We start from the raw sequence: 27,145 nt of genomic DNA on the forward strand, positions 1-27,145 counted from the left end.
TATTTCTGGAGACGGAACATTTCTTCGCTTGTTGTTTGTTTGTTTAAATCGTGGAATTCACTTAAGTATCTCTGCCTACTTATAATCTCAAATGAATAGATGAAGAATAAAAGCTAATAAGGAAAAATAATTTCCTCAGGCTTAATGTTTTCAGTCCTTGAAAAATCCCATTAATCACTATGAAACATTTTGTTGACCAAGTTGCAAAACACCAATTAACTTTCCCTTAAATTAATTTTTTAATGGTTTCCTCATTGCTGGTTGCATAATCTCACTTATGGGCAAGCCAAGAATTATTGTCTTTATTAAGGTTTTGGCAGCCAAAAACCAAAGGCAACCTTTGATTAGAAAGAACTGCATAATACCACACTTAGTTATTAAAGGTTATTAGCAATTTTGGTGGTGGGGGTGGGGGGTGGGGGTGGTAGTGGTAACTCAGTCTCTATTAATTTGCCTGGTGTTGAGAAAACAAAGTTATCAGACATTCATGCCATGTAGCCAAGAGGAAGTCTTTTCTTAGAACAGAACCAGGCTCTTCATGCTATGATTGCATGCTTGTCCGATTAACTTGTAGGAAAATTCAAGGTGCTCTGCAAATGATGGAAATTTTGTCAAGATGTACACCCAAGTGGATGCTTCTGCAGCTTAAACTCCTTTTGAGAAGGCAGCTTGGGAAATCCCATTGTTTCAGACAAATCTATGCTAGGGAAGAGGCTGATAGCTCACATCAAAGTGAACCGAAGACAATGCTTCATCTCAACGTTGCTGCTATTGTTTGGGTTTAATTGGATTAATTGAATTGAATGAGTTTGTGACCCACAAGAAACCAGACTTTAAAGTCATTATGTTCGGGAAGAAGGCGAGGACTCTTAAATGCTTCGGATGGCTTTGTCTCCAGACAGCAGCCACTTAATGCTCACAGGGTCCACGTGAGTAATGTTTTACACTGGAATACTGAAAAGAACAGGAGTGGAGTTATCCAGCAAAGGACAGAAACATTCAAATGTCATCAACAACAACCAAAGAGTTTTGGATAGTTGAATCTGGACTCTTAAATCCAAGACTATACTTCTAGAACAATGTGCATTGGAGATAAAGAGAATAATGATGTAAACACACTGGAATTTTATACAAAGCTGATATAAGTTGAAAACTGCATAATGTTTTCACAACAAAGAAACATGGGAAAGACCTTTAGAGCATCTAGTCCTAATTAGACTGTTGAGTAAATGAAATTCCTTTGTTGTATGCAGGCATGTGTATGGTGGCCAGTAGTCAGTGTGGGGTAGCTTCTCCAAAAGTTCTCCACTCTTTTTTTTTTTTTTTTTTTTTTTGAGGAAGAGTCTTTCACTGAACAGTGCTCACAGCTTACACTGGCTGGTCAACAACCACCAGAGATCTCGCAGGTCCTGCCTCCCTAGCAATAGGACTACAATGGTCAGACTTGGACCGTGTGCCAGGGATCTAAACTCCATCGTCATGCTGGCAGAGCATGCGCTTTCCTGCTGAGCTATTTCCCCAGGCCCCCAAACCCCCTTTCAATGCTATCATTACTAAAAAGAAGTACCTAAAGTGCAGTGAAGGGAAGGTACTAAGAGTCATAAGTATCTACAGTTTTAACAGTCACTTCTTACAATGTTTCATAATTCTGCATAAGATAAATGAAGACGCAGGAAATTTTTATCGAGTAAAATGTTGTTCTGGCTTCTGATTGTCATAATATTGAAGGCAACTTTGAAACGATACTTTTATTAATTAAAGACTATCACCATGCCTTCAGTGAGGAGTGAAGTGCAAACCCTGCCTGTCTGGACAATGCATCATGTCTGGGCAGAAAGAGATCTCCTGCAACTGCGTTTCATTCTTTTGCACTGGTTCACGGACGACAACATTTACGTGCAGAGACAGCCAGCTTTCTTGATAAATTCTGAGAGATTCATGCAGAATCCCCAAGGGGGGAAAAAACAAAACAGCATCAGAATGTCCCCAGCACGATCCTGGATCTAGTTATGCTCAGTGAACTTTTTAGTTCCAAGGCAGAGGCCATCTGCACCGCCCTTATTAACGCGCCCCTCCCTTCATCTTGACAGGCCAGTCTGTTTGAAAGGGTGTGAAAGGAGATGTTTTTCATGGCGAACTGCTGAGCTGGGAGCCAGGCTTCATCTCCTTAGTTCCCTGCTGTGCAGTGCCAGACTGCAGAACTCACTGGCTTGAGCGGAACTTGACACTAATATAGATTTAAAAAAACAAAACAAAACAAACAAACAAATCTGTGAAATTCCTCATGTTTGGGGAATCAACATAGACCTGAAAGACTAGAAGGGATTTTTTCCCACTCCCCACAATCTCTTTTAGTATTACAGTGGTACCATCATTTCAAAGCAGGAACTAACTTGAAAATGGGTGTACAAATCAACCTCTATAAATAATAACCTTCCCTGAGTGCATCCCATATGCTGGATTCTATATAAGGGTCTCAGTAAAGTGCTTCTAGGTTGCAGGGATGCTCTGAGCACTGTAGACACTTGGAAGCATTCTCCCTTTTCCTCCAGACATTGCTAATTGTCTCATGTGGTACAAGATTACCTCTTGTTGAGTCGTAAGCAGTATGCTAAGGATCTTCTATAGAATAATTTTTATTTCCTAATAAGCCTTTCCAGTAGATATTCCATAAATAAATAAAGTGAAGACCAGAGACAATTACCTCAGTTCAAGGAAAAACAAACAAACAAACAAAAACTTGAATCAAAATCAAATTTAGCAAGGCAATGTGGCAATGCCACTGTGGATTAGAACTGGGATCCTAGTTTTACCACACAGTGCTGCCATGAGGCAATGTTTTAGACTAGAGCAGCAAAAGCTGGGATGAGAAGCTTGTATGCAAACAGTGATGCACCATCAAGGCTCATGGCTGAAATAAAACCCCAAATAACCAAGAGACCAGAAAGTATCAAAACAACGCTATTTCTCATCACCACTCACATGATCACTTCCTTAATTTCTCAAAGGGCACAAGCTGCATATTTACCAGAAGACATGGGAAGAGCCTCCTGCAGCAACCACCACAATCTGCTTGCTTTCCTTCTCACTACAGGAAAAGTCAACACCAAGAACGGCGGGTGATTCGAAGGGCAATCTGCCAGTTTCATTTCTACATTTGCAACAGAGATCACTTAAAAACGAATTCTTATGAATCCAAGGCACCAGGGCTTTACGGCATTCCTTTTCATATTATGTCGGTAAGGGAGTACATTAAGACATCCCATGGTGTGTAAGGCCCAGCCTGACCCCAAAGGTGTTAAACTGAGAAAAGGCCAGTGACTCAGGAGTGATGATGAATGAACTGATGAAGAGAACTCAGACTGATGAATAAAGAAGTGTAACTTTCCATCCAATGTGTTCTCCCCCATCATTTTAGGGGTGGGAGAGGGCTTCCTAGAGGATCGGCATAATCCTAGCAAACTGTACCCTGGAAGCCTTTGGCCCCAGGAGAAGAACATTGAGCCTTCACAGCATCAGGCTGAATCCAGAACCCAATGGCAATTTTTGTCTTAAAATTGCATCAGCATCCCTTAGCTCTTGATCAAAATCATCCAAACAAATTGGACATGAACGCTTGAGTGAAAAAGAAATCCTTTAAGACTTTAGTGAGGATTTTTTTTTTTAAAGTGAAGTTCCTTTACAGCTTCAAGATTTCAAAGGACACAGAAATGAAACATCCACTTTACATCTCAAAAAACACTCCATTTTGGGAAGGATTATTAAGTATGTAGAGTCCTGTGCCAACATTCAATGTGTCTTATCATCAGACATTTGACATGATGAAAAACTGTACTAATTATTCTTTATACCTTGAAGACAAGATGACTGGAGTATAGCTACTAGCAGAAAATAGAAAGGCCACATATAAAATTTAAATATTGTAGCAAGTGGGCGCTCATTACTTTTGCTTAATATCATTGCCTTAGGAATATTCTTGTTTACCACCAGATAATTAGCGCCAATAATCCTTAATCATGCAGACCATCTTTCTCCATCAGCCAGTGGCCCAGTGATGTTCAGATCTTTCTTCCTTTTATAATTGTATCCCTAAAAGTCAATTCTGAGTGATAGTCTTGAACAGGTGTGTTTTTTTCCTAGGGAGGCATTTTGATAATACTACTATCTATATTTGAAAAACAAACAAATGAACAAACAAATAAAAAGGGCTTCAGACCTAACCATCCTAGCTCTATAAGCAATTTTAGTCTCCTCCTGGATATTGTAGTAAAACTCAGTCTGTGTTTACTAACAAGGAGCGAAAGATTCTTTTATGCATCTCTTTAGTGAATAAATTGGCCTTTAAGACGTACGGTGTTTACATGCTCTTAATATTCTGGGGGGAAATGCATTAGATAAGTAGATAAGAAAAGGGCACGGAGCAGAATGAAGAGTAACAGAGCATGAAAGTCTACAAGAGGACAACCTAATTAGTGTGACATCTTAAATAACGTTAGCTGCAGGCTTGCACGAACTGAAGAGCTCCAAAAACAAAAGGACTGGAAGTTAAAAGATGATAATGGCCACTTAGAAACCATTAAGGAGGATGACAAGTATGACATACTGCCTTGAACATGATCCCCAACAGAAGCCAGAGGAGTACAGAACACAGATTCTTTGACTGCCAAATTAAAGCCAACAAGCAAACCCCAGATGTTTCTTTATGACACAAGCCTTGAGCGGGACAAAGCTACCATGCTGGGGAATGATACACTGTGCTGTGCTCTTCTGTTAAGTGGAACATGGGTATAGAGAACAATGACGTCAGCAAAGGACACTTGAGCAACATTCAGATTTCTAGAGGAATTTTCCACTAGAATATTAAAATGGAAAATCTTCAGCTCTTCTGGTGTTAATATGGCTGCATCCAAAGCTGGAAGAATTCTTCCTGAGGCCACCCACCTTGAGCCTAGTTTTTACGGATCCTTAGGAGTCATTGACATGAGTCACCACCACATCGGAGAAGGAGACTGCAAAGCTCCTGCTGAATCCAATCAGCAGAGAGAAGGCTCAGCATTAAGCATAGAATGTTTTCAAAGAAATGGAACCTTGTTACTTTCAAGCAAGCACCTTAAACCACGATGAGAAAACATACAAGCAGTGGGGTTGTGAGACCTACTCTAAGGATTAGGTGCAAGTGACCTTAATTTGCCCAGCTTTTAAAGTTGCTTCTGCAGCTGCAACAAGAAGTTGTGGCTGGTGTCCTGGGTTCCTCTTCTTGTCTCCATCTAGAGCATACATACATTACTCTCATCCAAACAAACTATCACTCTGGAGAGTTTACTGTATTCAGGCCCCCCTGAGCAAAGCACTTGTTCATTGCGCAGATCACTGGAAGGTCAGGAGGCAGAGAGACAGAGCTAAAATCCTCCTAAGAACCCCATGAAATAGGCTCAGGAAGGTCAAACAAACTGCTCAATGTTGCACAGCTACAAAATAATAGAACATTCTCCCTTCATGTCCCCAATCTCAGTTGTAAAGAGGCAAACAGGCAGAGAGAATATTTTATATTGACAATTGCTATGGTTTGAAGGTGAACTGTCCTCAGGTTCATCTTAGTTCACAGATGGTGGTGCTGTTTTGTGAGGCTGTGGAACCTTTGGGGTGAGAGGTGTAACTACTGGAGAGAGGTCATTGCAAGTTGCCTTTGGGGGTTACAGATTGGTCCCACTTTTAGCTCTGTCTCTCTGCTTCCTGGTTTGCCAAGATGTGAACAGCTGTGCCCTCAAAGGCTGGCTCACAGGCTGTGCTGTGCCAGGGGTCAAGCATTCCCATCCATGATAGACAGATATCCCCTGAAATGGTAATTCAAACTATACCCTCCTGGTTGTTTCTCTTAGGTATGCCAGGACAGTGATAAGAAAGTACTCTCTTTGAGAATCTCCAAGGTAAACTGAGCCTCAGTTCCTGTCAGGTGACAAGAGATCACCTCAGTGCAATCTCAGCTGGGCTTTTCTAAGTGGTGAATGATAACACAAGGCCACCAGCCAGATACCGAAGGGCTACTTTGTGTTTGATATCTGTTGTCTATCACTGTCTAAGATTCAACCTCACAACTGCGCCACTTAGGTACAAGCCAAAGCTCTGGTGAGTGAAGTCGCTTGTCCAAGGCCACCCAGCCTGCCCAGGTGATGAGTCCTGCTAGTTTGTAAAATGAACACAATGCAGAGAAACACAGGTGACTGACTGTGCTGGGGTCAGGCATGGGGTGGAACAGAAGGGAGCATTTGGGTAGAGAAGCGGTGCTCACCTGACTCCATGCGCCAGCCTTCCATCTGGGGCAGCGTCCTCCTCGGCACCTTCTGTGCCCATGCGGCTTAGTAAGGTGCTTACAGTAATCACTCTCTAAATGGCTTCCATCTTTGGCCAAGCAGTAAACATTTCGTTGTTTATGCCCTCGACCACAAGAGACAGAACACTGCAATATAAAGCAACGGCAAGGTTGTTGTTGTTTTTTTAATCATAGTGACTTTGATTAAAAAAAAAACACAAAAAGTGTAAAGTGATGATAAGATCACGTCTAATGAGAGTTACCATTACCTGCTTCTTTCCAGAGCCATTCTGGAGAGTAACTCAAAGCCTTACAGGGAAGAAAGGTAGAAAGAAAAAAAAAAAGCCCATGCATTATAGCAGCAGCCCTGTGTGGTATGTTGGTGGCTACAGCAGCATGAGAAGATCATGACAATTTAACCTGAAAACCACCTCATGATCCTGAAATTATTATGGCTTTTTTACTGAGGGAAGTCCCACGACAGAACAGTAAAACACACCTTCAGTAAAATGTTTCCTGATTCACTCATTGGTATGAAGTGCATTGCCAACATGGCCATGTTCAATTTTTTAAAAGACGATATTTAAGAAAACTCTCAAGCTATTTCTTTAAGGGAAAAAGCTCTCATTTCCCCAGCCCATTGGAAAGAGGTGAAAAAGGCAAGGAAAAAAAAAAAAAAAAAAAAAAAAACCTGCAAGGTTAGCTGGTGGGTAAGTCCGTGCCAACTTCAGGAGGGAGGCATTACCTTTCAACTTTGATCTGTGAGTTCACTGGACTGTTTTAAATGTGACCTTGTCTGACCACATCTAAGAAACTTGACTTTGATTTCAGATTAGGTTTCTCAGAAAGGTTTAGGAATCAAAGTGCCCATGGAGTCTGGACAAGAATTTGATGTGACAGCTTCTTGTAGAACAGGCAAGAGGCTGGCCCCAATGGGCGCACTGAGACATTCAACATCCAAGGCCTCATTAGCAATTACAGAGTCCTTACTATCGCCATCCGAAACTAATGGCTCAGATCTTTAAAGACATTTTATTTCCTACTATAATAGCCTTGCTTTCTAGAGGGGAGTAAATTTAAGAATGAAGAATAAAAGGTAAAGTCTCAATGAAAACAGATTTCACATTACATTTCTCTCGACTTCACATTTCTTATTCCCCCCAATAACTTTGTTATTTTTTTGTCTTAAATTACCAAAGTGCCCTTTGATGCCTAATAGACAAACAGCTCCATGTAAAACAAGGAGCCTAATACAAATTTTATCATTATTACCAGACATTTTCATAGTTACATCATTCATAAATGTGCCAAACATGTTTTTCTGTTTAAAACAAGCCACTATAAAAATTTCAACTGCAGCTGGTAGAGAAATTTAAAATATGTATATTAACACATTTGGCTTTAACTTTTCACTTTAAGATGTGAAATATTCATGAATATATATGATTCAGAGTAGCTATTTTGGAAATCGTAATGTTTTACAATTTGGAAGGAGTGAGACTAGTTGGAAGGTCTGTATCCAAACAAAACCTGTGACAATTAACCTACAGAGTTTGGGTACATGTAAAGTACTGAGGATCTTTTTCAAAGGCTTCTTGTGACGAGGATCTTAGAACTTCAGTCTCTGAGAATGGGTAAAGATTTGCACAAAGATAATGCCTATTGTAAGTCACTAGTTCATAATTTTTAAAATGTTACTTCAATAAGAAAAGATGAGGTCATAATTACAATTTGGGATAAATTCATTTGCTTAATGAACAAAAACATCTATTGCGTACATGCCATGTGGTAGAAATTATGGGACATGCTGGAGATACAGTGATAACAGAATTGACATAGTCCTTGACCTCAGGGAGCTTATATAAGACAAGTAATGGAATTCAATGTTGCTCAAGTGGATGACAAATATAAGTACTGTGTATGAATATTCATGAGCCGACGTCTAAGAAACAAATAAGCTGCAGTGATTGGAAGAGGGCTCCCCGCAGTCTTCCACAGGGCTACACCAGCCGAGCTTGTAGGTCAGAAAAATGAGATTGAATTATATACGGCACATGATGGGAAATCTCTGAGGAGACTTAATTTAGGATAAGGAATGATCTAATTTTTGTTTCAAAACTTCTACTTTGACTACTGAGTCAAGTACTAGATCCGAATACAGGGTAAATGGAAAGGAGAGAAACCATGAAGAAAGCCAGCCTATTTGTGCCAGAAAGAGGCGGCGGTGGCTGGGATGAGTGTAAAGGTTTGGGTGGGGAAAGTTGTGGGCAAAGGGGGAAGAGGGCAAAGATGAGATTCCATTTCTGGTTAGGGCAGCTGAACAGATGGTGATAATATTTGCTAAAATTCAAAAGATGATGCATACTGGGAGAAAAAGCACTGAGAATCAAGAGTGTTTTTATTTGTAGGAAATGGGTCTGACAGAAAGCATAGAGAATAGTGAGTGGGTGGTAACATTTGCTTGATTAGAGTAAAATCCTAGGTTGTTTTGTTTTTTGTTTTTTTTGTTTTTTTTTTTTTTTTGTTTTTGTTTTTTTCTCATCAAATAGACATGGGTGAACTTAGAGCAAATATATTCTTAGGAAAAGTCATTTCAGCATGCAAGCTGTGCAAAGAAGCTGACTGTCAATGTGAAGTAGGAAAAGACTTTGTGAGACAGTTAATAATCCGCCAGGGTCAGTAGAAGACACAGTCTAAAAGAAGGTAACGATCTCTAGAGTCAGAATTAGAAAAGTCTCAACATTCTCGCATTCACTATGTGCCAGACACTGCCCTAAGATATTATTAGTGCTAAGACTTGGATAGTTTAGCCATCCCAACATCCTAACACAACTCCATAATAGAGATAGGTACTGTTACTAGAGACAAGTCAAAAGGTTTTTGCAAAATAGAACAACCACAATGCTTTATATACAGTGTCACACATGCTGTTCCAGTACAAGTAACTATATTTCTGTTGGGAGCAATAACAGTGCTATTATTGTGATCAAGAATCTTGCTGTCAATAATTCATTCAAAGTATGCCACTAATCCATTATCATCTATTGCCAACAAGCCAGTGATGAATGATCCAGGTTGTAAATATGACGCCTTCGATATCTAGATTAGCTGCTCTCTACCCATTTCTATGTGCATTTTCTTTAGATGAGACTTGAATACAAGTGAAAATAGAAAAAAAGAATGCAAGACTTAAGCATGGCTCACCACACATGTTATTTGCCTGGAATTATTAAGATCTCAAAGTGATCAGGAAATCCTCAAGGTGTCTCATCTGACAGCAAACATTCTTCATTTAACATTTTCTAAATTACCTATGAAGAAAAGCAGCTGTTTGTTGAAATACTCAACTCTAACAGGCTTATTAATGTGTCTATTATGACTTCATAAAGGAGCTGTCACTTTGATAATCAAATAAACACAGGTTCTAGCTCTTACATTCCGAGGGGAAATTCCATCTGATCGTTCCCAGTCTTTTCCCAGGCAAAGATGACATTTACATCAACCTGCGTCACCAAAGACACGGTTGTTATATTTAGTACGTCATCTAGTATTTGTTATTTATTGGCTACATATCTGAAAGTTCTTGTTCCTGGGAACATTTAATTCCTTACATTTTGCAGCCGAAATAGCCTCCTAGTTTGCCAGTAATACTGGCTTTTTTTTCTCTCTGGAAATGACTCAACTTATTTAAGAGATTGATTCTTCCTTGCCCCTCCCCTCTTTGCCCCTAAATTTGAGCAAGATTCTGAACAACATAATCACTGCTTGGTACTTAGAAGCACCAAGGTCAGCCAGCCGAATGCTTGGGATTTCAAGCTTTGTTTCTGTGAGGCCATTCAAAGGGCATGCTCAGAGCTGGGCTGCATTCAGATGTGCTGACACTTTCAACTCACTACAGTCTGAAAATTAAAATCCTTGCATTTCAACTCTGCTGGTGGGAATGGAACTCAAGATGAAGGCAGTGTGTTCATAATTTCTTCCCAAGGCTTCAGCCCTCTGGAGAAGCAGATCTATATATGAGGATGGATGTGGGTCTGGTGCACTGGCCCTGGTCTTAGAGGATCCTTGTCTTTTCACTTGTGCTAAGGGTCATGGTTCTCTAATCATCAAGAAGTCTGGAAACAACCCTGGTGTCCATGTCTGATTAAGAAGGGCTGGATACCAAAAGAGAATGAATTCTTCTGGCTGTGCCATTGTAGAGGATATGGACTTCCCCGTGATGATGGAGTTCTATATGGACGTGGCAAGTTCATCATAAAGAAGCCAGAAGGAAGAAGAGGGGAAAGTGGAGGTAAGAAGAGGGTGGGGGTCAGGTGTGCTCATGGAATATGGATAGTAGAAAGCATCTGGGTGGAGCTTGAAGGTTTCAGGTCTGGGAGGCTGTGGGCCAGGACTGGCTGAACTGTACCAGATGTCTGAAAGATGTGAGTTAGTGGGTGGTCCAGGATGACAGCCCTTGTTTAGCGCCTGCACAGATGATTTGTGGTCTTGACAGATGAGGTTGTGTCTACATGAAATGCTTAGTGAGGGATCCTGATCAGCTAGTATATGCTTCTAAGCCCAGGATTGGCTAATTGCAGGTAGAGAATAATGATGCAAAGACCAAGAGAATGTCATGTACTGGGGCCGATTAGCAGCAAAGAGAGACTATTGTAGGCGACCTTGGCAGTCAGAAGGCTAACATCATTCTGAGGTAGGTGGACAGAGTTCTATTTAGACACTGCATTTATTACTTCTCCAGGCTTTTCCCTCTGACGCTACAGAATTTGAAAAGAATACCTAAATCATGACATTAAAAATGATTAGTCGTAACAAGAAGCTTTGCTGGATTCTAGCTTCATTTTGCCTTTAACAAAACAAAGTGAAATGCCACCCAGGAAGCAAGTGTGCCATCAGGAAGGACGCAACGCTGTGTGCAAGGCTCAGGCATGTCAGCCATGCATGTGCCAATACAGCAGCACATGAAGTGAACAGGGATGAGGGTCACAGTAGCGGGGGAGGCAAAAGGACAGCTGCCTATAGCTTTTGCTCTGCCATGAAAACAACGTGGATACAAGGCTACAGACTTGGGGGTCACAGTTTCAAACACTGGGGAGTGGCAGGCCTGGAGAACCATCTGGAAGATGGAAACAGGCAGTAGAGAGCAGCCACAGTTGACACATTTTAATGTATTTCTGTGTACACTGTGGCCAGTCAGAACCTATTTATGAAATGAATGGTCACACAAAACCTACAGCCACCACCGAACAGCACCATGATCGACATATCATATTCATAAAGAAAAGAACCCCTTAGAGTCTCTCAGTGCTACTGCGGAACGAATGTGCCACTGCAAGGGAAGAGTCAAAAAAGCCACCCAAAGATAAACTCTGGTCACAATTACTAACCACTAGGTTAGGCATCTCTTACTTAATTGTTAATATGAACAGGACACTGGGCTAAAGTGCATTGGCTTCTCTCATTTAACTCCAAAGACACATATGGCTCAGGTGTTATTAGGGGTCTTTTACATAGACAAAGATGCTGAGGACCTAAGAGTAACATCGACTTATCTAAGGTCCCCAAACCGAGAAGCAGCAGAGCCTATCTTTAAATACTGTCCATCTCCATGATCACCATGTTAATCCTTAGACTAGACAAGGAGCTGGGTGAGGCAGATAAATTGTTCACATCTACCTCCCTGTGAGAATGCCTGGACGCAAGGACATCCGAGAAATGCCTTGGAAGACGCCTTCAGAGTCCTCTGATAACTCAGCCTCCTAAACAGAGAGTGGCTAAGCTTTGCTAAGACTTCTGACTTCAACACCTTTTTACTACAGTGTCGTCAACACTTCTGGAAGTGAAGGCATTATAAAGAACAGATACAATCACTCACATAAATAAAAGCCCACCTTGCCCCTTAGCTGAAGACACACCCTGCTTCTCTCTTGGCCATTTTGAGGTATGTTAACCCTTTGAGGCCTGTCTAATGCCCTGCAGTGAATTATCATTTCAGTTGACTAATGAAAGGGTCTTGGCACAGTTACAGATGAAAGGCTGTAGGCTGTAACTTATGGGCTATCAATTCACAGAGGGTCAATTTATCAAATAATTTAAATGTGAGCCATCACCAAGATTATTCAGCCCACCTATTAACTTCAGACTCAAGGCTTGAGAAGACATGAGATGACACCCTTAAGGTCATGCAGAAAGAAAGGCACACATAGTTTTGATCATCAGAAAAGGAAAGCATTCAATGTTAGTCACACTGGAGGGTTGTGGCCCAGAGCCACGACTAAGCAGGCACTCACTCCTTGCTTTACCAGTTAGGCATGTCATCTACAGTTAGCATGAAGGGCTAAAGTGAAAGCAAGCAGATATTAAGTTCTTCTGACTCTGAAGGATGTCCAGTGCTAATACAAACAAAAGGAAGAGTGGATTCATGAAGCTAGCAAAGAACAGAGTCCAAGAGGTGGCTGCGCATGGAAACTAAAACAGGAAATGACAGCTGGGCACGAGGGCTTCACCCTGCTCCCAAATGGAACAGAGGGCTTGAAGTCAGGCAGACATCAGCTGGTATCATAACTGCCATCTTAACAAGGTGTTACTGGGGACACATAATTGCCATCTTAACACTGTGCTGCTGGGGACACATAGCTTCTCTTGGCTTAGACTTGTTCTCTGTTAAGACAATCATAGTATCTCTGAGAAATGCAATTATGTGGCAACTAAAGGAGACAATGCATATAAAACTCGTCTTATTTTAGGCAGACAACATAAAAAACAAACAAACAATCAAACACGGATTTGCTATTATCACCATTATTTCCTATCCAATAGAGTCTTCTAGGATGTCTCTGAATATGCCATTAAAAAGGTAGCATTTTTAAAGGAAATATTTGTCAACTTATGTACCCTAAGATGACATTTTAAGAGATGTGGACTGGCGAAGATGGGACTTTGGCAAACTTCCAGTGCTGTGAACGTATGAGGGGCTTTCTTTTCTAAAGCACACAGAGAAATCTGCAGAACAGACATGCAGGCTGAGGACACTTTCGCTAGCTTCATTTGCTCCTCTCTAGATTATTCCCCATTTAATATGGTCTCTTCTCACTAAAGTCAGAAAACATGGGCACCGTGTCTGAATGCCATGCATCTTTTCTGCTCATCATTCTTTCTTATCCTTTTCACCTTCCATCCACCTTCTGCTCTTCCCTGGACTTTGGGATGTTACTACATCAGGTATCCTAGGTACAGAATTAGCATCAGAAATAACTATCACTAAATATATATTTACTCTCTTCCTGTCTATGCTCATGTGGGAACAGTCTCTTCCTTTTGTCAAGAACCAAAATATTGAGCAGAAAAAGAGAGTTTCAATAGGAAATAAGAGCTGTGATTTCAGGGTGTAAAGCCAGCGTTGACAAGCTTGCTTGATGGCTATTTATATCTAGGACTACTCTGGCACATATTAGCATGAATAGGACCCCAGAAAGCATGAGGTTGCCAGGGAACGGCACAGAAGAAAGCTGATATGGTAGTCACAATCATCCCAGCCGGAAGGGGCACTGGGCCAACTTCTCATCCTTGGCCTCACCCCACCCCATTGCTCTGGAAATGCTGAATACTAAAAGATCTAAGGAAAGGAACTGTGATTCATGCGTCAACTATTGGGCCACACTTCAAAACATCTGTTAGTATTGAGGCCAAGTAGGTGACCTCTCCCAACAAGAGAGATGCCAGGGCCAGGTAACTAAAGGGAGAGAAACAGCAAGAAGTGCCCATACTCGCAACCCAACAATCCCCCCAAGAATTAGGAGGCTCAGGGCTCCCCAGCTTTCCCTCCCCCACCTTCATTCTCACAGTGTAACTACCTGGTACTAGAGGAGGAATACGTTTTAACACTAAATACAGTAGTGCATGAAATCAGACAATCTGAAAATCCAAACTGCTATACATTTTGTTCTGCAAGAATGTGATTGTTACAGTTTTCCTCCTCATCGATAGAGACACAAAGTCCTTGAAAATCTGCAAATATGGAATCTGGTGAATTCTATCGTAGCTAAACGGTGCTCTGACAGTATGAGGCATGTCCCATCGAGAGACTGGATCCTCTTCACGTACCCCGTGATTCCCTATGCCCAAGGCCAGTGGCCAGTTTAGTAGCTCGTCTACCCTTCTCCAGCTTACCCATTATGGCTGTTTGTAATCTGTCTTAAAGACGATAAGGATGTTGGTGTTTTTCAGGAGAGTGATGAGGGTGTAAGGACCTACTCTGCCTACAGTGCAAGTACTTATGAAAACAGCTGCAAGGAAAAGAGGGTAGTGGGTGAGACACAAGCTCCAGAATCCACACTCTTGAATAGTCCAATGGTAAGTGAAGCAATGCCTGCTAAGTGGACCAGGGAGGTGGCTCAGTGGTTAAAACACTTGTGTTGTAAACACGAGCACTGCTTAAATGCACTTGTGTAAATGTTTAGTTGGGCATGGTGGCCACCTGCAATTCTAGAGCTCAGAAGGAAGAGACAGGGATCCCTAGGGTAAGCTGGCTAGCTAAGACTAGCCATATTGCAGAGTTCTGGGTTTACTGGAGAGACCCCGACTCAATGAATAAGGTGGAGGGCAAATAAGCAGAAGACTTGGGACTCTGCACATGTGCACATCTGTGTAGTAGCACGGACATGTGCACGTACCCTCACATATCTGAATATTCACTCCCATGCTCCTGTGCGCCACACACACATACCCAAAAGGGAGAAAAATAAGAAGCGTCTGAGTTAGTCACTGATGGGCAAGCTATGGTTGGTGGGATCAGTAACCACAGTTTCTTGAAACGTGAAGGCGGACTGTGATCAAAGGTCTGGGCTGGAGGGATCAAGGCCATCTGGGGATGTTTGTCAGTTAGCAGCTGTCAAGCCTTGGCCATCCGTCCGTCCCACTTGATGTGACCTATGTTAGTGTCCAAGGCCTGGGAAGCTTCAGTCACCACCAGGAATGCTTCTCTAGGACAGCAATTCATCAGTTTGTCTCTCGACTGTCGTGTGTGCCTGTTGAACTGCATCCCCTTCTAGCCATGTACCCGTCAGTCATTTAAAAGACATGGAAGCCATGTGTCTTTCTCTTTGTCTCCTCCACCCTACACTGCTTTCTCGGTCTGTCTGGCCCTTTTCCTTTTCTCCCTGGGTGTAAAGGGAGCATCTTTACTTATATGAAGCAGCTGTGAAATAGATCACACAGGTGGCCCCTGTGTCCAAGGGCCCTGAGTCCACAGATTCAACCAACCTTGGATCAAAACTCTCTGGGGAAAAGCAATGACAGCTGCACCTAACGTGTAGAGACTTCTTCCTTGTTATTGTTTCCTAAACAGCACAGCAATGTTTCTAGGTCATTTACATTGATTTTAAGTATTATGGAAGACATGCATAGGTTGTATAGAAACACAACACTATTTCTTATAAAGGAACTGACCCTCTCCATCTACACAGCCTAGGGATTCCAGCGAGGGGTCTTGAACCACCCACACCCCGAAGATACCAAGGGAGAACTGAAAAAAAAAATCCCTCACTTTTCAGGAAGTAGCCTAGGTAGCCAAGTGGCATTGGGGTGGATACTAATCCCACTCCAGAAGTGAGACATGCATAAATATTTGAGCCTGTTTGCAGAGATCGGTGTCTGAACAGATGGACAAAAGGTCATTTTAAACATTAATTGAATCAGATGTTCATCCAACTTCACATTACTCTACTGAGAAATCAAACAGCATTTCGTTCCTTTCAACATGCTTTATTCAAATCCTTTATCTCTTTTCTTATTTCCTCCTTCTGCCCACATTTTGGTAAAGAAGTGGCTCAAAAATACCACGAGAAGGAATGCAAGGAGAAGAAATAAAGACTGACATGTAAACAAAGTAAGTGACTTGGCATTAGGAAGGACTAGAATTACATTTCACATTTTGGTTTTGTTTTACAAATTTAAATTATTTCAGTACTACTCTAAAATTTATTGAAGAGGATATCCAAAGACTAAGGAAGAAGGATCCAGTTTGGTAAGTATCATGTTTCCCTCTGTTATCTAACTAAAGACATCTAACACTGCCAACATTTACTTGCATTGGTGTTCAGCAGAGACGTGAAATCACGGTAAACACGCATTTCAAATTGAGTACATTCCCAACAGAAGTTCTCTTATCTCTCTATGCAGCTGTTCCTCCTATGGATATTTCCATTGTAAACAACAGCATCACCATATTTCCATTTTCCTAGCCCATAAAACTTGGAGTCATTTGACTCCATTATTTCTTTTGTACTCTATAGCCAGACTTTCAGCTAATCTGTTAGCCCTACCTAAAAAAAAAAATTGCAGGAGCCTCCTGTGCCTCATCATCTTTCTGAGCCACTGATGTCCTCACCTTACCACTGCTGTTATTTCAGTTACCATGTGGCTTCCTAGGAAGAGTACCCGTGCTTCCTTCCTTGAATTCAGAAGCCAGAGTGGACCTTTTCAAATAAACCCATGTTCCTGTTAAACCCACCCATACCACCTTAGGGGCGTCTTAGCTCCCTCTCAGTGATCTAACTCTTGCCTCCCTCTGCCTACACCACAATGTATTTCCACATCCCTCATGCCTTCTGTTAGTCCTGTCTCCTGTCTCCACCTCCTCCAGCTCAGTTCCCCTGGCCTCTCTGAATCACTAAATGCAGCACACTCCTGCCTCTGGAGACATCCTGTTTCTGGATGCCACTTGGTTTTCTTTTGTATTTTCCCCTTATCTTTGTTCAAACAGAGATTATCGGAGACTTCCTCAAATCTTAAAACACTAGTTCCTTTCCCCATTCCATGTCGATCCCTACTCTTTCCCCCTTAATCTAATTTTACCTATAAATTTTATCACCTTCTTTCAAAATCTCTATTCAATTCTTTATGTTGTTGTTATTTAGGTTTCCCTTATTCCTTAGAATATACACTTAATAATTTTTGAGAGAGAGAGAGAAAGAGTGTGTGTGTGTGTGTGCGTGCACGTGCATGCACGTGCTTGTGTGCATATTCTGTTCAATCCCTAGTGATTAGAAACATGTCTGGTGTATGGAAAACACCCAAATAATTATACAGTATACAAATGAATACATGCTTGAATGGTACCTAAGCCATAGCTATTTATCCCAAGAACACTAAAGTAATTAGTCCACATTTTCACAATGCTCAGTTTATTTTAAGGACAAATAAATAGTCATGGTTATCACCAATCTCTTGTGTCCATTCCCCTCCAAACTGACTAATTACCCTTGTAGTTTACTATTTAATTCACAACTATAAAGCTGTCGTATAAGGGACAACTAAGAAGAAGCTTATCTGAGATCGTTATTATCGAACAAACAGCAAAAGGCAGGAACTAGAAACTCAGAATACTATGCTACCCCAAGATTCTGGACAAGCACTGGAAGATCAACTCTAGCTGGAAGTGGTGGCACATGCTGTCTGTAATCCCAGCATTTGGGAAGCCCAGACAGGAGGGCCATCCTAAGTTCAAGGCCAACCTGGGCTACATCAGGAGAACCTGTCTCAAATAACAGCAATGACAATAGAGAAGACAGAAAAGAAGGAAGGAAGGAAAGGAGAAAGAGGAAGAGAGTTCATCTATAACTACTGATGTCTCTATGTACCCTCAGTGTTACATAATGTTAAGTCTACCCAGAAATGGCACTTTAGATTAACTTCTTGTTTTCCAGGCATATATATATATATATATATATATATATATATATATATATATATATATAATGTAAAATATATTCAATAGTCAAGAGTGATGGCTAGGGATGCAGTTTCAGTGGCAGAGAGCTCTCCTAGTATGTATGAAGTCCCATGCTTGATTCACAGCATCGTTATTTGATGCTGTGATTTTATTAAGCAGGTCTGTTGATAGAACTCTGTAATTCTCTTCTTACACAGAGAGCTCAAGGTGTGTGCATGGGATACATGAGACTGTCTCCACAAGAGGAGCAGGAGGAGGGGAGGGGAGAGGAGGTGAAGGAGGGGGAGAGAGGGAGGAGGAGAAAGAGGAGGGAGATGAAGAAGAAGGAGAAAGAGACCAAGGAGAAGGAGGAGAAGGAGAAGGAGAAGAAGGCAAAGCCAGGCAAGGCAGTCTATCAAGGCTAAATAATTTCTATTTCCAGTCTGACTGAAAACCTATGTGCAAAAATCTGAAAACTCCCACACTAATTCCAAGACAGTGTGGCCCCATTTAACATTGACCTTTTAAAAAGTACCTTTTCATTTTGAACCAATATAGGTTTATGCAGGACTAGGAAGCCAGCAGGGAGCCCAAGATTTTGTAACTGTGAATTGTGTGGAGTGAATCTTAGGCCTGTGTCTACCAGCTCTTGGTAAACTGCCCCCAGTATACCTATCTATTTGGTAAGGTGCTAATTCTCTAGATGTTAGGATCAGGCCATATCCAAAAAGACAGCTCATTCTTAGTTCACAAGACCTTTCCTGACAGGAAAGGAACCTTTAGCCTTCCAGAGTGCTGTTAATAGGGAAAAAATGAAGCCATTTCAAAGTCAGTGCTCAGAGAATGCTGGGTGACCAATTTCAATTTCCAAATCCCTAGACAGCTTTATTAAAGCAAGTGAAGTGTAAAAAGGATCCAGTTCAAACAATGCAAATGTTCAGCTCTCTACAACTAATGGTAAGTAAAATGGAGAAGAATAGGTCCTGGTTAAGACACTCTTGGGGAACATTCAGATCTCAATGACTCAACCTCAAGGAATTTTCAAAAGCAAGGATAGAGCTAAACCATTTCATCTGGGCAAGGGGTAGTTTTCTCCTTACTGGAACTTTCAGAAGATTTGAATCAGCTCAAAACCCAGAGCTTTGGACTCCATCAGATGTGCACCCAAAGCTTCCCGACACATGATATCGCAAAATATACTTAGCTTTCTGGTATCTCAGTTTTTCTATATGCACAATGGACTTAACCAAATGCATTCCACAGGATTACATGTGGATTATCAATGATGTGTGTAACACAAATGATCTGGGCCATGGCTCATCTCACAGGTCCAAAAATTGGGTGTCTTTGTTATTATTTCCCCATCCTAGTCCATCTGCTTAACTACGGATGGGTACCTAGTATACCAAGTCAAGAAGTTTAAGACAGCCAATGGGTCACGGTCTGGAGACTGTTTACGAGCACATTAAGTCAAACAAGTGTGATTTACAACAGGGTCTTCATTGCTCATCATTTTTAGGGAAAATCTGCACATGTTAGATTCCTAACCTTGAATTCCTGCAAGATTATATGTACTCAAAGGTCAAAATTCTGATGTTTAAAATGAATGAATGAATGAATGAATGAATGAATGAATGAATGAATGAATTTGAGACATGGCCACATGCATCCCAGGCTGGCCTTGAACTCCTTGGGTAGCTGAGGATAACTTTAGGCTTCTGATCCTCCTGTGTCTACCTCCTGAGTGTTGAGCTCAGAGGAATGTGCTGATTTGGCCAGTTCATGCAGTATCAGGATTGGAGCCCAGGGCTACCACTTTGCCTACTGGGCTACTTCTCTAGACCCTCTAACTTTAAAGAGCTTGTTTGACATACTTAGTCCACTAATAACTTAAGGTTCAATTTAACTATAGAAAATGGCATCCATTTATCTCATGGAGAGTCAAGTGTGAATGTCTGTTTTTCTCCAGTCATCCATCAAATTTGGGGGGGATGGGAAATGCATATTTCATTACATGTTAACTCCCACTATGCAATTTCTTAGGCTGATGGCAGTACCTTGGGTTTATTTTATTTTCTTTTCCCTTCCAATAGACTCACAGCTCTGGTACCACTTTGGCAGGGTTGTTATATACAGACCTGGGGCCCCATGTAGCCGAGAACAGTAGTGAATGTGGCCTAACACAAAACCACAAATTTACTGAAAACATAAGGGAATTTGTGTGTGTGTGTGTGTGTGATTATTTTTTTTACAAAGATTTATTCTTAGATTTTTAGTTATATGTATGTGTGCATGTTTATGTGAATGTGTGCCAACCATTTGCCAGTCACCATGGAGACTACAAGAGGGTGTTGGATCCCCCAAAGCTGGAGTTACAGGAAGTTATGAGCTGCTTGAGTGCTGGGACCCAAACCCAGGTTTCTCTGAAAAAGCAGCAAGTGCCCTTAACCACAGAGCCATCTCCCCAGGCCCTCTGATATTTTTGTACTGCATTTGTATAACTCTTAGGTGTGAACTGTGTAGTTAGCAATGTCAAGGCACAATGTCAAACAGTAGGCATTTGAGAGTCTAGAGTTTTGGTTATATTTGTGACTTTTTTTTTTTTTTTAAAGAGAGGAAATAAGATTTTCCTTTGGGATCCAAGAAATACATCGTCTACAATGTTCTCTGTCTCTATGATCTCAAAATTACACCTTCCAGTCTGAGTATATTTGTTAGTTTTGTGGTATGGGTGGGGGACTGGAAGATATATAGCATTTGCCATCTGCTAAAGCAGCAATGATTTGCAAAGAGAGAAATGTGTTTATCTGGAGGAGTGGAACTCAGAAACTCCCTTTCCTAGAAATTCATGTACAGGAAAAGCCAAGTCAACGTCATATATCTTGGACAGCTGACTCTTTGAGTAGTTTCCTCTAATGGGTTAAAAAAACAACCAAGAAATAACCGATGTCCCAAGGTCACACAATAGTGAAAACTTAGTCATCTGTACAAAACAACCTTTCTCTTCCTGGAGAAGAGAAAAAGAATAATTGCACAACCTCAAAGACTTTATTGACTTAAAAGTGGGGATTTGGTATCAAGTATATTTTGGAAATGCTGAGGGTCACTGACCCAATGCTCATAAAAAAACATGAAAAGCCAAATTCTGCAGAAATCAATACATTTATAGGGCAGGTTATTTTGCCATCCTCATCCAGCCCATCATTTGGTGATGTCTGAAGACAGTTTTGGTTATCACAATGTAGAGGGTTCGTGATAGGAACCAGGTATGTAGAGACCAAGGAAGTTGATAGGCATTCTCCAAGGATGCCCTCCAAGAAGGAGTTATCTGATCCCAAGTGTCAAGTTGAGGAAAGTCTAATTCATACTTATTTAAGATATATACATTGCTCTATGCAGTACTGTCTTAGTTTCTAGTCAGAATTGTGCTCATTCATTTCCCAGACAAAATGCTCACTAGAATTAATCTCACTTTTGAAAAATTTTCCCACACAGCATCCTGCATATTCAAATGTGGCATTCAAACCTCACCAGATGCTAAATGCTGCTGGGCTCTTATGGGGCGGGGGGGGGGGGGGAGTTCTGTCATTGCTGAAACATCTAATTAAAATGAATCTGGTAAGAGCTATATCAAATGTCCTAGAATGTTAAGGAATAGTCCCATCCACACTATCACTATTTTGTTTAGAAAGGTGATTGCTCAAGCCAGAATTGCCACATGAAATTTCTCTCACCATAATAGGCCCCATCAGCACCCATTGCTACCCTCTACCCCGTGCGCTCCCTGTGCACCCCACTTCTGGGATGAGTAGCACTCTTGCTGGTTTGCAAATTCTCAGTCTGGCTAGACAATCTACTTCCTCGAGCTACTGCCAGCTTATCCTTGCAAACCTTGTTGGGAATTGACAGGTATGGATGGCTTCCTAGGATCTCAGAATGCTGTTTAACAGGACTGTCACCTTTCTGGAGAGGAATTTCCAATAGCCCTCCCGTCAGTCCACAGACTTGCCATGGGAATGACTCCTTTTTCCCAGACCCTTCCATTTAGCCCTCTTTTAAGATACTGGGTGAGGTAAAATTTTGTCGTGCTAGCCTGTCTTTGCTGGATGACTAATACCATCCCTCCTTTTCAACTCCTCCACTCCCAGAACCTCCACTCCCAGAAGTAACTATCAAAAGTGTCTCCAGACTTTGCTTAAAGGTTCACTGAGGGATAAAATCAGCCACATGTGAGAATCACTGATTCATACTAAGGCTCCTGGGAAGTCCTTCAAGTCCTCTGAACTGGCTTGATTTGAATAGATGTTGAGGGGGTAGGGCACACAGCCTTCCTGATAAATGGAAGTGAAAGAGTCATGTGGGTATTGCTCCTGTAAAGTTAGGGACTTTGATTAGTAAGTCGGGAGCCTTGCCCTATAAAGAACATGCCTTGTACAGCACAAAATCCCTTGCAGCACACTTAACAGGATTTCAATCACAGTAACAAGCTCTAGAGGACAGCGCTCCTCACTGACATCAGCTGGTGACTGGCCACCTAAGGGGTTCTTAGGTAGGTCACATCTGATTCAAGGCAACCATGAAGAACAGATCATGGTTTCATCAGTGTCCCACATACGGAACTGCAGAAATAGGTAAGCTGGATGGGTGAGGGTTTTGACTAAGCTCAAAGAAAACAATCAGCACACGGTTTTGGAAAAAATCTTTTGTTTTCCAAGGAATTTAGACTTTGCGTAGGGTTGGGTTAAGGGGGTGGGGGCTGTGTTATTTATTAGAATTTGTGAGTAGGGACTGTATTGAAAGAAAGCTGGGATTTCCCTAGGGAAGGGAGACATAAAAGGCACAGTTTTCAGATGCCCAGAGGCCTTCTATTTCAGTTGCACAGGGCAGAGAGGCAGAGAGAGCAGGAGAGAGCAAATTAAGTAAGATAGGCAAGATTGTGTCCTGGCTGGGAGGGGCAACACCCTCTCTTCCCGTCATTGCAGGGCCAACGTGTGATTACAAACAGCTCCCTAAAATTTATCCAAAAGTTTAAAGCCTTGAAATAAATCCAGATCACTTGTGAAGGAAAAGGCAGTCTGAACATATTTGTCTAAATAAGTGTTTAAGAATAACATATTTTGTGAAATTCAAATACACAGAAAAATTGCATGATCCTCTTTACCACCTCATCTAGAGTCCCCCAGCCACCAATATTAACACCTCCCTCACCCCTTCAGCCCCCAACTACCAGTGTCAGCCTTCTCCTTGCCTAGATACAGGCTATGATCATTTTGTCTTTTCCTGATCAATCAAGTTATCAGGTCATTTCTGAATGACTGAGGGTTGTGATTTATTTTGTTTGAAATGTTTTGGAAGTGGCTTAGGGGCAAAATTACTTGAGTCTTTTCTTGTTTTAATATTTAGATGATCTGGGAATGAATGTAAGACTGATAAGTACTTCGTAATCATAGCCCACCCTCTGGATGGCATCTTAGTTCAGGATGTCACCCTAAAATGTTTGTGGAGGATTTTATGTCTGGCCACTGAGAATGAGAATTAATGGAGGGCCTCATTAGTCAATTTGCAGGGAATGCTTTTGCTGCTGTTTCAACTTGGTGGGGGGAGGGAACTCTTCAGCTTGAGGCTTGACTGTGAATGGACCCCTCCAGGTTTTCTTAACACCACAGAGGATGGGGCTTGCAGAGGCAGTGATAACCAAAGCAAAGGAGGAGAGATCAGCACCACTCTTTGAAATGGAGTCCTGCAAAGCTAATCTGCTCAATGTCACCTACTGGGTTCAGAGAATATGGAAAGGCTGCCTTCCTAAAGCTCTCCCTTCAAAGGGACAATGACCCCTTGGAATTCTAGATTCCACAAGGTGGCTACCTGGTGCTTTCAGTTTTCGCCTTCTCCCTAAAGGTGTCAATCAGGGTTTGCCCTTCCAACCCACCTCACATGTCAATGTCTTTCTCCTTAAGTGAACTTGTTGCCACAATGAACTTGAACGCTGAGACACAGAAGAGGAGAGTTTGTTTCAACAGCTGCTTTGACAATGAAAAGCTGGAGTTAGTCCTCCCAGGACAGCTGGCTCTGACTGTCTGTCTTTACATTGCCCCCCCCCTTTTCTCTAATGCCCAGCTGAAACCACAAGAAGGGCAAGAGAATGCTAATTACTGGGGGCATGCTATGTAGGGGCCTCTCAGTGCTGACACAGGCGTTTTCTCCAAGTTTACTTCTCTAAATTCGATTTTTGGCTAATTTATAACTAATTGTTAAATATATGCTGTTGCCTGGTTGTCCATCCAGTATGGTAGCCACCAGCTACAAGAAGTTGTTTAAAATTTAGGGTTACTATGGCTAATAGATTTACAAATGTCTTTAAAAATGAGGCTTTCTCTCCCTTACTTACATTATAAGTGTTTAGGATTTGTTTTGGGTGGTATCAGAATACAATGTTGGGCCTGGTCCCAGCTTGTAAATGCTTTACCATCGAGCTGTATATATCACCAACTGCTTTTTAACCTTTTGAGAAAACCTTTGAGACAAGTTGTGGCTAAGCTGGTAGCTGAAGTCTTGAACTTGGGATTCTCTTGCCTCAAACTCCCTCGTTGTTGGGATTATAAGCCTGCGCCACCAGGTCCAATGTATGTGTCTAGTGTTGGCAACATGTTGCTAATGACTTCCATACTGGAAACCAGCAACACAGAATATTTTCCTCACTGTAGGATGCTGCCAGATTGTGGATCAATGGGAGGTAGATCTGGACAGGAATGATGGGCTCTATTTTCCTTACTACCAACTGTACACATTCATTTTAGCTGCCAGCTTTCCATTTTACTTCTGGAAAGGGAAGCTTTGGTTTGAAAACTTCACAACAACGATTCCACTACAGGGGAACAGTAAAGAGCAGAGAAGACAGTGCCGAAGCCACAGGCTCCAGATCTGTTTATTGACCTCTATTAAAAAATGAAGGGGATATGAGTTCCAGTAAGGAGGGGGCAGAAAGCCAGGTCCTTCACTGATCCTGGGTCTCAGACCGATCAGCCACATGTGGGATCTAATGTGGGCAGCTTCTAGGACAGGACTTAAGCAACAAGACATAACAGTAACAACTAGGTTTCTGTTTCCACAGTGCTGGGTGCCTATTTAAAAATGATTGGACAACTTCACATCTAATAGGATTGCTAATTTTTATTTATTGAGTGAATATCATCAGCAACAGTGAAGCCGTGGGTTCTAGTAGCCACTTGTCCTTTTATTTTTAACTGGTGGAGCTGCCAGCCAAAGAAGTGTCGGGCCTTTGATTACATGAGTTTGGCTTTCTCCATTTTCTGCTAAGATTTCCCTTTGTCTTCTGTAGAGCACAGCTCTGATTCGCTCCTTGCTGTGTCTGTAGTATCTATAACCGGACCCAACCCACAGTAGGCGCCCTGAAAATATTGGCTGGGGAATGGATGGCTTTTATTCGGAAGGGAACAAGGAAGGTGACATCTTTATTCCTTTACATTCTTCCCCAAGACAAACCTTCTGGAAAAGCCTTTGCTAATGTCCAGGATTCCCTCCCAGCCAATTAATTATTCTTGGATGCAACCCCTACTTCCTCCTCCACATTCCAGGGTTTTCATCCTGCTCCTCAATGGCAGGACAACTCCTGAGTCAGGCAGAGGACATAGCTTCCCCAGAGAGCACATCCTCCCATCTCCGGACTTTTTAAATACATAAGAATAGAAATCTGCTAAGCCACCCAGAACAAACTGTCAAACGAGGTGATGAGACAGCTGTCCGAAGAGATGACATGGTCATGCAGTCACCATGAACATAAAAGCAATGTTTACAGTCTGTTAAGTTTTCCTTCAGTAAGTAGATGCAGACAAGCATTCTGATGGCTCCGAGCACCAGGAAGGGGTGTTTGATACATAGTCTAATCTATACTGAACTTAGTGAAAATTCGATTTCATCTGTCATGGTCTTTTGAAAAAAAAAAAAAAATCTGAAACAGTAACTATTCAGCTCTGGTTGAGCAAGAGGATCAGAAGTTCAAGGCCAACCTAGGCTCTAGCAAGATGTTGCTTCAAAACAAAACCAACAGGTAGTGAGGATCTTTTAAAAGCACTGCAATATTCTTTTAGTAAAAAATATCACTTACATTTTATATTTAATTGCATTTTTTTTTTCAAATTGAAATCTTACATGATTGCCCTACTCTGGCCAAAAAGGTATCTTTAACATGAAAGAAAGGGTTGTTTTGCCAATGCCTACCTTAAGACAGTTTACATGACATTTCTGGAACTCCTGGTTATGGGAATTTGCTGAAGCACCAATAATTTAAGATTTTCTGTTGTTGGACTTAAGTGCACAATGTCAGAATTAGCTTAGTCTTGTTCAGGGTGGATGGTATTTGAATTTTAGAAATCTCTTAACCAAAGTCTCATAATTCATTGAGCATAACCTGTTTTATGTCTCCCCAAATAGGATGAATGGAGTTGGCACAAGCCACGAGAGGTCTTGCCACTACAGCAGATTATAGCGACATGTGATGTGGTGTCACAGTGGTCTCCTCACGGACAACAAAAAGACTGGCACCAACACAGACACGCTCAAGAAGGTTAGCTATGGCTATCATCATCTACGTGGCAATGCTATTGTTGTCACATCTTTATAAACCTCTAACTCATCCCAGTATCCCCCTCTCCCCCACTGCTCCTTATTTAGGATCTTCTGTGTGGTCAGCACTACTATAAACAATGGGATGAAGTGGAGGCTGGAACAAGGCCTTATCACTTGGATATAGACTTTTGCAAAGGGAAAGCTGTCTTGGAACTTCCACCTTCATTGCTATAATATTTATTTTTCTTTAATAATAATTCCTCTTTGAAGCATACTGAAGGTGAGCAAATGAATGTGATAGACGGAAGGCATCTGCAGTTGTCTGAGCAGAGACCCAGGTGGACTCCATGTGCACACACTGGTGCTTTGCCTTAGAATCTTCTCTTCTAGCCACCTTTTTCTGTCTTCCAGGTATGCTTTCCCATTATCTTCCAATTCAGTAAACAGAGCTCTCTGACTTCGTCATTGAAACTCAACAAATCAAGACAACATTATTAGAGAAGAAAAAGCTACCCAACACAATGTTAAGCCTCACAAAT

The 27,145-nt window shown here is 41.6% G+C and overlaps 1 protein-coding gene and 1 long non-coding RNA gene across 7 annotated transcripts in view; one reads left to right on the forward strand and one right to left on the reverse strand.

Annotated features, from left to right (window-relative positions):
- Positions 1 to 27,145, reverse strand: part of Adamts9 (ADAM metallopeptidase with thrombospondin type 1 motif 9) — a 162,898-nt gene that overhangs the window by 39,885 nt on the left and 95,868 nt on the right. The window contains exon 30 of the mRNA XM_028855107.2: positions 6,290 to 6,457. Within this exon, the coding sequence (XP_028710940.1) occupies positions 6,290 to 6,457 (168 nt within the window). The remainder of the gene's footprint in view (positions 1 to 6,289; positions 6,458 to 27,145) is intronic.
- LOC114681565 overlaps positions 1 to 27,145 on the forward strand; it is a 28,756-nt gene that overhangs the window by 560 nt on the left and 1,051 nt on the right. Inside the window, exons 2-7 of one of the 6 annotated variants that reach the window (XR_005091136.1) lie at positions 575 to 10,601; positions 10,891 to 11,003; positions 14,537 to 14,662; positions 16,131 to 16,196; positions 26,472 to 26,604; positions 26,712 to 27,017. This is a non-coding gene — a long non-coding RNA (uncharacterized LOC114681565). The remainder of the gene's footprint in view (positions 1 to 574; positions 10,602 to 10,890; positions 11,004 to 14,536; positions 14,663 to 16,130; positions 16,197 to 26,471; positions 26,605 to 26,711; positions 27,018 to 27,145) is intronic. The other 5 variants (XR_005091140.1, XR_005091138.1, XR_005091137.1 and 2 more) reach the window with 5 other exon arrangements.

This window comes from Peromyscus leucopus, chromosome 3 (genome assembly GCF_004664715.2).
Source record: "Peromyscus leucopus breed LL Stock chromosome 3, UCI_PerLeu_2.1, whole genome shotgun sequence".
Lineage (NCBI taxonomy): Eukaryota > Metazoa > Chordata > Mammalia > Rodentia > Cricetidae > Peromyscus > Peromyscus leucopus.